Source organism: Blastomyces dermatitidis (genome assembly GCF_000003525.1).
Source record: "Blastomyces dermatitidis ER-3 genomic scaffold supercont1.12, whole genome shotgun sequence".
Taxonomy (NCBI): domain Eukaryota; kingdom Fungi; phylum Ascomycota; class Eurotiomycetes; order Onygenales; family Ajellomycetaceae; genus Blastomyces; species Blastomyces dermatitidis.
The window spans coordinates 1,803,490-1,815,794 of NW_025544785.1; the positions used below are offsets into that span (position 1 = coordinate 1,803,490).

Below are 12,305 nucleotides of genomic sequence, written 5' to 3' on the forward strand. Positions count from 1 at the left end.
CATGACTCAGTGAAGAAAATACTGATCTTGACTCTCATATGCTGACAGATCAGAACCTGATTCAAATGCTGTATTCACATAAATATTAAGTTGATTGAGAACTTGAATAATTGAGATATATTTCATCTCATTCTTCATTGTGATTATTTTGAAGGGACTAAATAATGAATTCAAGAATGATAATCTTTGTGCAGTCTGCAGAGTATAGTGAACAGCTTCTTGAACTTTCAGAACTATTATATAAGACCTCATGTCTGAATGTCAGTGATCATGTCTGACAAAATGCACTCTCTCAATGTGAGATATATTATTCAACCCTGATTTGCAAAAGCATTTGAGATTCCCACACTGATATTGAATAAAATCAGAAGAAAAAATAGGTTTATTTGATGAATATCATACAAAGTCATCAGAATAATATTTAACTGAGCTTTCTCAACTGTGAGATTGCCATAACTCTGTGAGATTATTGACAATTTCTGCCATTTCTATATGCATTTGTTGCTGGAAAGTTGAGGATTTGAGGAGAGCAGATATCAAGGAAATCAGATTTTGAAAGTAGAGTGATCTCATGAAGAATTCAGTGAGATTTTTCTGAGCAGAACTCAGAGTTGGCATTTGCATTGATGATACTATTGAAATTGAGATTTCCTTGACTGACAAAATTAGAAATTATGCTCTGTATTGCTTTTTCAGAGTTGAGAGGCCTTCTGAGAGCAGACTTATCAGTGATGTATTCTTCAATAAATGCAGAATTTGCATTAATGATTTGTAGTTTTTTCAGGAAATACCTGACTCTTCAGCTCAGAGTCTCATTGTCAGAATAAATGAATTCATTTCAAAGTTACTGTGTTTATGAGATATATCAATTGCTGGATCAGAATCAACAAATTGATCAGTAATAGCAACAGCAATTGCATCAGCAGCTGGCATTTCAATATTATCAGTGACTGACTCATCAGAATTCTCTTGATCATTATTTTCAGAAATATTCTTCTCAGCAGCTGCTTTCAAAAGTCACTCAATATGCTCAACATTATCAGCAGCATTCTCATTATATGACTCTGTCTTTAGAGAATGTTAGTTTTTATAATAATAGAGACATTAAAAGTGATAAACTTACTGAAAATAGCAATGCTTCTTCATCAGAAGCATCATTATTGAAATCACTTTCAGTGAAATCTTCATTTACAGTTTCTGAGAAAAGGAGGCTCTGAGATTGAAATTCTGATTAATCATCCCTGGATTCTTGTCTAGAGACAGATAGCAGATAGTGTTTCAGATTTCAATTAAACAGATGCAACATTTTGCTTTCTGATATAATTTATAGAAAAAAGTTGCATAGTTGAAAAGATATAAATGAAGTGAATGAGTGATCTTGATAAAATAAAGAGATGAGATTGAATTATTAAAAAGAGATATATTAATAAGAGCTGCAATCAGTGACAATCTACATCAATTTAATATTAACAATCAAACTACTTTCTTTGTTTCAAAATTATATTCCTGCAATTTGTTGAAATTCATATCACAAATTTATCAGAGTTTCATCAAGATTCTGAAAATGAATATTGTCATGAATTCTGCTCTACTAGATCTCTTCAAACTCTCCCATCTGGTAGGTTTAATGAGACAAATCACCGATTTCAAAAGAAATCCGATATTGACATATCTGAACATAGAATGAACATAATGGTAGCAATGATGAATACCAGCCAGATAAGAAGAAGTCAAACTCATCACTGATATCAAGCAGTCTGTTAAAAAGACATTGCTGAACCCAGCATTCAGATGCAGAAATGTATAAGAAGGAAATTCAGCTGATAGAGCAGTGTCTGTGTCTGAAGATAAAATGAATGTATTTTCTTTCTTTCAACAAAGATAATTTGGATTGAATGGTTGCAAGTGTGACAAAAATAAAGAATAAAACATCATACATCTTTTCATTCAGCAGAACAATGATGCTGAATGTGATTAAAACATGAAAGTTCTGAACTCTCAAAGAAATGAAGATAAGTAGTATTAGATTTTAGCAAATATATCAACTTTTCAGTGAGATATTAAAATTTTTTTGACCAACTTAGCTAATCATTTATTAATATAGAACCATGTTCAATGAAAGAAGATAAAGAGCAGAGAAAGTTCAGTGATAATTGAATTGCATAACTGCTATGAAGAATCAATCATCTTTGAATACTTCTGTGATTCATTTACTGCTGAAAAGTTCTTTCTGGTTTTTTACTGAGTGTGAGAAATCATCAACTTTGATCAATTCTCTGAGTGAGAACAATGATATATGAAATGTAAGTTGAATATTCATTAGTTAAAGATATTGAATTGAAAACTTCAGATTGAAAAACTAGAAACTGATTCTGAAAAATAGAGATATATGTCAATCTTGTAACTCAGGTCAAAATATTTGATGATGCTGATACAAATGAAAATTCTGCTGCAGCTATACTGCAATGATAAAATATTCTGATATTCTGAAATCTGATAAGTGATATTTCTGAATATCAGTAAATTATCAGAGATGACTTTGCTGAGATGATTCAGAATATCTTGACAGTAAAAAAGAGACATCTGATGAAAGATGCACAGGAGAAGGTGCAGAAAAAGATCAAATTTTCAGAGATACTTTCAGCAAAAGACAGATCAGTGATATAGAGATTTTCAACACAATCTATTTATATTTCAATATATTTAGTTTTCTATGAGTTTTATATATAAATTAGTTAATATATACTTTAATACACATAATTAGAATATATCTGTCTTGATATTTGTTGAAGAAAGTTATTATATTCTCTATCTTATAATTTGTATAGAATTCATCAATTTCACTGCATTAGAAAATCTTGAATTCTGTAGATATATTCCTGACAGTGCATTGAACACTTGTTCCTAGTTAATAGAAATGATTTTATATTCAAAATAGCTGTAATTCAATCAGTGATAGCCTGCACAAAAAGTATTAAGATATGAATGAAATCTGTCAGATGTGCTGATTACACTCAGAAATGAAATATGAAAGCATTTACATTCATTATATGATAATCTGCAAAGATGAATCAATAACACATATAAAGACTCACATTTTTCTTTTTCTTCTTTTCTTCTTTCTTCTTCTTGCAATAATAATATATCACAAAGATCATTCTCAGCTCACTCAGTTCACTCTGTTCTTCTTCATTTCTCAGTCTGATTAGTATTCTGCCAGTTGTAATAGAAAGCTTTTAATCAGAAAAGTTCTAATCAAGATATCTTATCTGTGTAGTATATCAAGAACATCAGCAATTCATTATATCAGTATCAATTACAGTAATAATAATAGTAGCAGTATTAATCACAGCAACAACAACAGTAGCAGTATCAAAATAATAAGTAACACTCTCAAGCATACTCATGCTGCTGTTACAAAGACTCAAGAGAAGAAAGTAAGCAGCTGTCTGAATACTCTGATAAAGCAGTCTGATAAATAAACAATGTGTGAGCACTGTATTAAGTATATTTTTTCCTGTCATTTGAATGCTGCTTGTGATAAGATGAAGAGAAGCTCAAAGTCTTATATAAATTGCAATTATGAGAAAAAGAGATGTGTGATTATTTCTGAAGAATTAAAAGAATAAGTTAACAATCTGATCTGAATTTACAACTTTTATCTTTCTACATTGAATAATTTTAAGAAAATAATAAAGAGAGCTATATTGAAATTGATGAAGAATCTTTTAAAACAGATCAAGAAAGTCAAAACTTGCTGACAGAAAGTAAAAGCTTAATGTATAAAAAGTGTTACTATTGCTCTGAAAGCTCTGAATATCATTATCAGTGCTGCTGAAAAAGCTAAAATTAAGATTAAGAAGATCAAGTTAAATATTAAAAGAGTGAAATTAGAAATTGAAAAGAAAAAAGTTGCTGTAGAAAAGAAGAAAATCATGATTAAAAAGATAAAACTTAATATTAAAACTATCAAGCTTGAAGTGCATTACAAGCTTTTGAGAATGATAGTCAGTTATATTAAAGAATAAAAATCAGTAATGAAGAATCTCACAAATTTGATAAATAATGTCAATACTGAAGCTAGCTGTATTGTTATTGAGATGTATGAAATAATGAAGCATGTTCAGAGACTTGCAGATTATCTTGATAAGAATTCAGTTACAGTCAGCAATAGTAGCAGCAGTAATGAGAAATTTAATAATAATAATAATTCTCTTTCTGTCTCTCTCACTGACATCTCTACTACTGCTGTTGATTCTTTCTTCTCTTTCTTCTCTGATCTTTCAACTCTGATTAGTTCTCTGGCTATGAGCAGCACTGGAACTCTTGACATTCTCAGTGAAAAAGTAAGTTAGAATCAGCAAAATGATTCCCAGATTTATACAGAAGTTGATAATAATATAGATGAATAAATGCATGACTTCTGATTCCTCTGAAACTCTCTCTCTCAAACAGTGAATGATCATTGACACTGACTCTTCACAAACTTCAATATCAATTTGCAAGTTCTCTGAAATAAATGTTGATGTGAATATGACAGGAAATGATGACAATGATATAGAGATGATTTGAAGAATCCAGGAGGAATTACAGGGAGATGTGACAGATTTTCAATAGAGGATGATTCCAGTGAATGAGATGTTTTTTAGAATTAGTGGTTATATAGATAGGAATCAGTGACATTGTCAATACAATGATGATTTTGTTCTGTTCATAACTCATTTACAGTGATTCCACGGCTAATCCATCATTATATTATATTTTACAGTTCGGCGACGGTGTCGGCGACTGGCACGGCGGAACAACCATAACCCGGTCGTATAATAAGCCTACGTTTTTCCGGAATGGATTGTTTAGCGCACACCATATGATTCATATCCAAGAAGTAGGGATTCCTTTTGCTCTTAGCCTCTTACAGATAACGATACTATTTCCCCCATATATCATCCCATCGGCCTTCCTTCTCTTCAGCCCACATGTGGCTGTTGTTCGGGTATGGACCGTACCGTATCCATGGATCGTATGGCGAACCTCCAGCAAAGAAATAGAGCCGAAGCTATTCATCAACTGTGTTATTTAGCGGCTCCGGCTCCGTCTCCGTCTCCGCCCCCACACTTTCCAGTTTCTCCTGACTGAAATTGTCTCCGCATTTTCCCCCGGACAACGCAGAAACACATCAAATGATGGATCAACAGCAGCTGGACTTTGAAAAGCGGGAATTATTTTCAACCACCACATGAATAGTTTACCTGCTGTTCAGCAGTTCACGCAGACTACCGAGTTGTGCACTTCTAAACCTGAACCTAATATCCCTATCTACACGCATATACAATAAACCTCGGAGCCAACGCAATTTCTTCCCTTACGCTCCCCCGATTAATAAATTAAATAGATAACTAAGGGCGCGTAATGGTCGACAACAAGTTAGACGCTGCGCCTACACAGTCCGGCGCGGGGGTAGATGCGATTAAGGCGGCAGATAACCCCAGCAGCGCACATGTTGAGATGAGCGCGATCCCGGATTCGCACGAGCCCACCCCACCTAATGCTGCTTCTGGGGCGATGGGTGGCAGCGAGCGCCCCTTATACAGGATCTATAAACGCCGTTTCTTCGGCCTGGCGCAGTTGGTATTGCTTAATACCGTTGTTAGTTGGGATGTATGTGAGAGTCATGGTCGCATGGAAAGAGACACATGAAAGGGAGATAGGACGAGAGAGAGAGATAGATAGACCGTTCGCTGACCTTATGATATCTCTATCACAGTGGTTAACCTTCTCCGCCGTCTCAAAAACTGCCTCAGAACATTTTCGCGTCTCAGAAGGCACGATCAACTGGATGAGCGTAGCCTTCCAACTGGCGTTTTGTATTTCGACCCCGTAAGAAAATCCCAAAATACGAATGACGCAGTTACTCGTCACTAACACTCTTCTTCCCTCCCCCAGCGCCGTCATCTGGACCCTCAATAAAGGAGGACCTAAGCTGTCTCTCACTGTCTCCGCCGTCCTCCTCTTATGCGGCAACTGGATTCGCTATGCCGGCGCTCGAGCAGGTAACAGCATCTTCGGCGTCGCGATGTTCGGACAGATTTTGATCGGCCTTGCGCAACCATTCTGCTTAAGCGCGCCCACACGCTATAGTGATCTATGGTTCACCGGCAAGGGGCGCACCAGTGCAACGGCCATTGCTACACTTGCGAACCCCTTTGGTGGTGCGCTTGGGCAGTTGATTGGGCCGATCCTAGCAACGAAGAGCTCTGAAATTCCGAATATGGTGCTCTATGTGTCTATCATTGTAAGTAGGGAGAAAAAATAATTGCTCCTCTCGTCATCTGGGATATAGGATCCGGGAAAAATTAGCGTCAGCAATGCAATACCCGGATTTTGGCCAAGTAGTTGGGGGTCAGAAGTGGAATAAAAGAGCCGCGATGCAGTCAATCTAAGAAGGGTGGCATAAACGGTTACGCTAATTGTGTCAGGATTCGACCCAAATCATCCGATATAAGATGTTAGCAAGACCACGAAAGGAGAGAGAAAGAAAAAGCTAACAGAAATTCTGATGAATAGTCCACCGTCGTCTGCGTCCCATCCTTCTTCATCCCCTCCGCCCCACCAACCCCACCAACCGCCTCCGCAGCCATCGAGCGAATCCCCCTCACCAAGTCTCCGTTAAAACTAATCCGCACCCTTGAATTCTGGCTCATCTTCCTCCCATTCAGCGTCTACGTCGGCCTCTTCAACAGCATCTCCTCCCTCCTCAACCAGATCCTTGAACCCCACGGCTTCAGCGAGACAGATGCCGGTATCACCGGCGCCTTGCTCATCGTCGTCGGCCTCGTCGCCGCCGCCATCATCTCCCCCATCACAGACCGCTACAAGAGCTACCTGCTGCTGACCAAAGTCCTCGTCCCCATCATAGCCGTCTGCTACATCGGCTTCGTCTTCGCGCCGCGCGCAAGCAACGTCGCGGGACCCTATGTCGTCGCCGCCCTGCTGGGCGCGTCCAGCTTCGCCGTCCTCCCCGTCATCCTCGAGTATATGGTTGAAATCACCTACCCGATGTCGCCAGAGGTGACCAGTTCGTCTGCTGAGGGGCGGGCAGTTGCTAGCCCCCTCGTTTATTCTTATGAGATGCGTTGAAGGAAGGGGCGGATGCGCAGCCGCCAATGAATATGACGCGTGCGTTGATTTTTCAGGCTGTGCTTGCGTCAGTGGTTGTGCCGGTGCCGCTCTGCTTGGGGCTGTTTGGGCGGAATCCCAGGAGTCGGAGGCTTGAGGCGGAGATTGCGGCGGAATCGGCGGAATCGGCGGAATCGGCGGAATCGGCGGAATTGGAGGCACAGACGCGCGGGAGCAATGAATGCGATAGTGATTATGGAGTAGGAAGGGCAGGGCCCGCCGTGGGATGTGATGAGCCTTTTGATATATATGTTGATGTTTTATATACGAGAGTTTGTGATGTGCTTTATATATGGGGCTATGTTTTCTTATCGACTCTTTTTCTCTCTTTTTCTCTACTTTTGTTTCGCTGCAATCCTACTGATACTCATCGGGGCTCCTTGGTGATCCTGGAGGATTTTCATTTCTCTACCTTGTAAGTTTTTTATATCTTGGCCTTCGATGCTCTCCCCCCCAAGCTTTTCTCTAGGCAATATAACGGTGCAAAGTTTTACGTTGTGTACATCTGCATGTACATACATGTGTCAGTTGTTTTACCTTTTGAAGTGTTTAGTTTTTTAATATCCAGCGGAGATTTTTGCATTTATTATATTACCAAAGCACGAAATTATGCCACAAATATCGGTATATGAGTGCGTCCATGGCTATAAAAACGAAGACCGTCCAACCATTTTCTTGTCCTCAACCCGAAAAAGAATTAATTAGGAACCCGTGAAAACGGCACATTGGAATAAAGGAAGTTAGATAGATACGATATATGAATCTAGATGAGATAATAGGAAGGGGTGAGGACAATGACGTTTATCTAAAGTAGTTCTGTACAGATTAAAGGGAAAACAAGGGGGGCGGGGGGGGCGGGGGGGATAATGATACATGAATTTTTTTTCTTCAATGCGGGCCGATTCATGATTTTTTTGGGGGGAGGGTGGGTGGTACAGTATGTTGTATGTATATGACGGGGGGATATCAAGCAATAACTAGAAAAAGTAAAAAAAATGGTCACTCAGATCCTTTTTTCACTTCCCCCGTTGCTTGAGTTCTTCCTTCCTCCGCCCAAGTCTCTCGTCTCTCGTTTATTTATTTACTTTATTAATTTTATTTTAAATGGTGATGATCCTCCGAAACCCAAGCCTACACCGCAAGCGGGTTTTGTCCGAAATTCCCGTTTCCTCTCCATATCAATTTTTGACTGTCCACTAGGATAACTGGTCTAGGGGGGTGGTTTTAAATGTTGGAAGGTGACGCGGTATCTGATCAGTAACGGTAGGGCTTCCGGATAGTGAAGGTGGGGTGGGGGTGCTTATTTGAGAGCTCGGAAGAGCTTAGGGGCAGCGCATTTGGTTGCGCAGTGTTGGAGATGGAAGACTAGATGAGGGATTTTAGAAAATTAACCAATTAGCAACTTAAGTAAAAGACATATAGTCGACTGTCAATGGATTTCAGGGACGTTGGCCGTGAATTCGTTTCATTTTCTCTCGCGATGGACCCATTGATTTTGAAAATCGGGGAGGGGAGAGAATATTTGAATCCGAATCATGCGGTGTACGTGTCGCAAAAGAATGCCGAGAGCCGCCGGTAATACGCCCATGAAGACATGATAAGAGAATATAAACTTACACTCCTCAACGCAGTCCTCGTGGGGACCCTTGAAATCGGGATCTTCGCTGTTGCGGGTGACTCGCTCGACGCACTCATCAAAGTGGTGCTTTGCAGGCGCGCATTTGGCAGAGTTGGCGCATTCTATCAATTGAAGCAAAAAGAAAGCGAGATCAGTTAGTTAACTTCGTGTAGCCTTTATACGTAGTTTTGGATCACTGTTTGCATTGTCCCGAGCCCGGTTGACGAAAGGTAGAGCTTGTTGATGAATGCTAGGGGTATTTCCAGGTGGTGCTTCTTTGACAGATTACCCCATTCCGCCCCATGACTCTCTCTGCAAGGTGCATTGGGAAACCAATCCCAATGGGCCGGGAATAAAGCTAGGTCACCGTCTCTTTCTGTCTCTCTCCCTGATTTTAAGAATTCCACCTCGCTACCTATATATCCCACTCATCATGAAGGGAGAGAAAAAACAAGAAAACCCAAACGGGAAACCACTCACCCTCCTCCAACTTAGGTTTAATATCTTCAACTTCCTCCTCTTCTTCTTCCTCCTCGGGCTCCTCTTCCTTCTCCTCCGGTGCGTCCGCAGCAGTCGGCTCCTCGGCTGGTGGTGCTTCGGCCTGCGCCTCCGCGAAGGGCAGCGAGCTAATTAGATCGGTGAACATGTCGACGAAACCCATCTTTGGGTAGGACGGAGGGCAATTGAGAGCAACTGGGGGAAGGCTGGTGGGGGAGGGGCGTGGTGGTGGTTGGTTTTTCGAAGCCAGATGCTGTTGATGTTCGAATGCCTTTCTTTTGCTTTTTCGAGTTCGAGGTTTGCAAGGGAAAAGTCGGGCTGGACTGTGGTTGGTCAGTCAGAATTATGGGACACGTGATTGGCTGTCCCTGAGATTAAGTAAGCGTATGGATCGAGAGAGAAGTTTTCAGAGATGTCGTAAGTAAATATCAATGGATATACAATCTAGTGCAGAAACCAATTTAATATCTGAATATGATAACTGTTTCTTAATATTCAAGCCAGTTTGATAACTTTCGCCTCCATCAGCCTTCGTATAAACTCATAGAAATAGCACATAAGCTCATATAATCATTAACTATGTATATATATACATACACCATAGAAGATACTAGCAGAAAGAAATACATATCAACTTGCATGCACGAGTAACATCTTTTCTAATGACGATTTTGAAGTCTTCCACCAAAGTCTTCCACCATCGGCATGGTGTCAGACTGTGTAACAACAACATATAGAGAAGTATGTTCCCTCCGCATCGTCATCACTGATATTTCCGCAGACGTGCTTCAAGCGCGTTCGCAACGCTCTGTTGCTGAACTTCCTCGTACCCCGGAGGAGGCTCTGTAGGGCTAGAGTCAGGAGGATTATGCTCCCCCGTACGACTGTTATCGTCTTGGTTGGAAACGCGATGGTTATTCCGTTCATGCAGATCCGGAGATAGAAATGCTGGCAATGACGTGGTATCTGTCGGCTCAGTAGGATGGCCGGGTCCTTCGTATGCGGGGAGCTCATCAAGATGGATCGCTGAGAAATCCACAGAGCCTGTCGCCCTGCCGCTTTCTTGCGATTGCTCGAGAGCCTGTTGCAGACGTTCTTTGATTCGTTCGAAGGCTGAGTGGAAATCAAATGCTCCGCCATCCTTGAAAGTTAACTTTAGCTGGAGGGAAACATGGGAAGGGGGAATGCCGCCGCCAGGAACGGGTTTGACCTGTGCGGTCCAGAGGTTGGGACCAAAAAAGGGAGCTGAAACATGCGTGTCTTGCAGATTTAGGAGAGGGGCGGAGAATGATTGGAACTGTGGGGTGGAATGTGCCGGGAGGTAGACAACCTGAAAGCTTCTGTTAGGAACTATCGTCATGTACGAACAGCGCGAAGGGAAACACACTCGTTGGTTCGTAAGATAGACACGTCCAGTGCTACTCTGAACTGACAGAGGTTCATTTCCCGGTTTGGGATTCCCGCTTTGAAGCATAAGACTTGTTCGAGGCGGGGAAGTATACATGATGCGTTCATTAGGAAGGCGGACGAATGCCTCCGTTTCATGGAGCATGACCCAACTACTTCGCCGGAGCCTACTTAGTATTGTCTTTTTCATTGAAAATTTCGAGGACATGGTCTATTCTCTTAGAAATATGGGATGTGATATTGGGTATCACATTATAAAGGGAAAATAAAGGAATGTATAGTAGATGAGGGCATAAATGGAAAGAGAGGAAAGGGGGAGAGCAACAGAAATTGCAGATCGAACAGAGCAAAGCATGAAATGGTATATGTAGCCACCTAAAAAGAAGGAAAATACATACTTTATAGACATTTTCCCAAAGAATAGCCTGTCCTGGGAAGGTTTTGAAAACTACCTGATAACCAGTGTTTTGTGGCTTGAGGTTGGCGATGAGAGCTGTGGGACACCTTACTCTCCCTTGTTCACGGTAATATTAGCAAACTCTAGCTAGGGTTAAGGAAAACTACCAATCGTCAGCAAGACTGAACCAGGCCAGAACGAAAAGTTAACGGGCGGGGGTTAGTATCAAGCAAGAATTTCGTTAATAATTGACTGCTGGGTGACGGGTATACTTCGTTTCCTAGCGAGGGGTAGTAACTAGTGGCATGACTTGCGGCAAACATGCTGATTGCGAGTAATATGCACGAATCATAGCTGCTGGAAGCTTCGGGGAAAGGAAGGGAGATTAGTTATACCTTTTGCAACTCCCTGCAGGCCTCAAAGTAACGTCTGTATGAAACTAGTTGCACAAGTGGAACTGAGTCCGTGCTGCTCTCTGCAAGAAGCGAGTGGCTAGATATCGCGCAACTTTCGTTTAAAGAGGTCTGGCCAGGGGAAAACGGCGCGTAGATCGCTAACTAGAGCAGCGAGCGGAGCGATAAAGGGCAACAAGTGGCCAGATCAATATCGGTCGCTTGGGGCGTTCCCAGTGGTTCAGCCTAATTCTTGCTTAGGTACTCCGTAGACGGAGTGTGGGGAGGGAGGGAGGGGCCAGCGAGTCTATCTGAAGGATTTGAAGTCGGCGAAGGGATGTCAAAATAAACGCAGAGAGACGATGGAATCTTTCGTGCTGCGTTGAAAGGACCTCTGATAGATAGTTACACAATCTGTGGGGTTGAGTGTTGAGTTGTGGGTTGGAGAGGTGGATTTATTCAAGAGGAAGAAGTCCTGGTGGATGTTTTATCATACATAAATAACTAAGAAACACATTATTGTTTCGGATTCTCCTCCCCCGCCTGATTTACACATCGATCGAACGCTTCATTACGGAGTACATTTTTATATTTGCTGCCTCTACATAGAGTTGAAGCATTGAATTACACTATCTTTATTCATATCAACTTAGGGGAAAAAAAAAAGAAAGAAAGAAAGAAAGAAAATGAAATGAAAAGAAAAGAAAATGAAATGAAATGAAAAAGAGCATTTTCGAGGAGGATTGTACGGTGCGAACCCTACCTAGTTGGTCTATAGATATCTCTCTACCTTCAGCAAACTGGTACTCTATTGATG

At 41.0% G+C, this 12,305-nt stretch overlaps 3 protein-coding genes across 3 annotated transcripts; 1 reads left to right on the forward strand and 2 right to left on the reverse strand.

Moving 5' to 3' along the window:
* The first annotated feature begins 4,852 nt into the window (after positions 1-4,852).
* BDCG_08940 (cell surface receptor/MFS transporter) lies at positions 4,853-7,997 on the forward strand. Its single transcript, XM_045424717.1, has 4 exons — positions 4,853-5,658; positions 5,765-5,877; positions 5,944-6,292; positions 6,565-7,997. Exons 1-4 carry the CDS (start codon positions 5,410-5,412, stop codon positions 7,135-7,137), a joined length of 1,284 nt encoding a protein of 427 aa, XP_045273373.1. The 5' UTR covers positions 4,853-5,409; the 3' UTR covers positions 7,138-7,997.
* Positions 7,666-9,629, reverse strand: BDCG_08941 (ubiquinol-cytochrome c reductase subunit 6). The gene is made up of 3 exons (XM_045424718.1): positions 9,275-9,629; positions 8,794-8,916; positions 7,666-8,541 (listed from the first exon to the last, which is right to left on the reverse strand). The coding sequence occupies exons 1-3, from the start codon at positions 9,453-9,455 to the stop codon at positions 8,477-8,479; spliced, it is 369 nt and encodes a 122-aa protein (XP_045273374.1). The 5' UTR covers positions 9,456-9,629; the 3' UTR covers positions 7,666-8,476.
* An 80-nt stretch (positions 9,630-9,709) lies between these two features.
* BDCG_08942 (uncharacterized protein) lies at positions 9,710-12,248 on the reverse strand. Its single transcript, XM_045424719.1, has 4 exons — positions 11,492-12,248; positions 11,098-11,259; positions 10,680-10,851; positions 9,710-10,622 (listed from the first exon to the last, which is right to left on the reverse strand). Exons 2-4 carry the CDS (start codon positions 11,106-11,108, stop codon positions 10,056-10,058), a joined length of 750 nt encoding a protein of 249 aa, XP_045273375.1. The 5' UTR covers positions 11,109-11,259; positions 11,492-12,248; the 3' UTR covers positions 9,710-10,055.
* Positions 12,249-12,305: the final 57 nt, after the last annotated feature.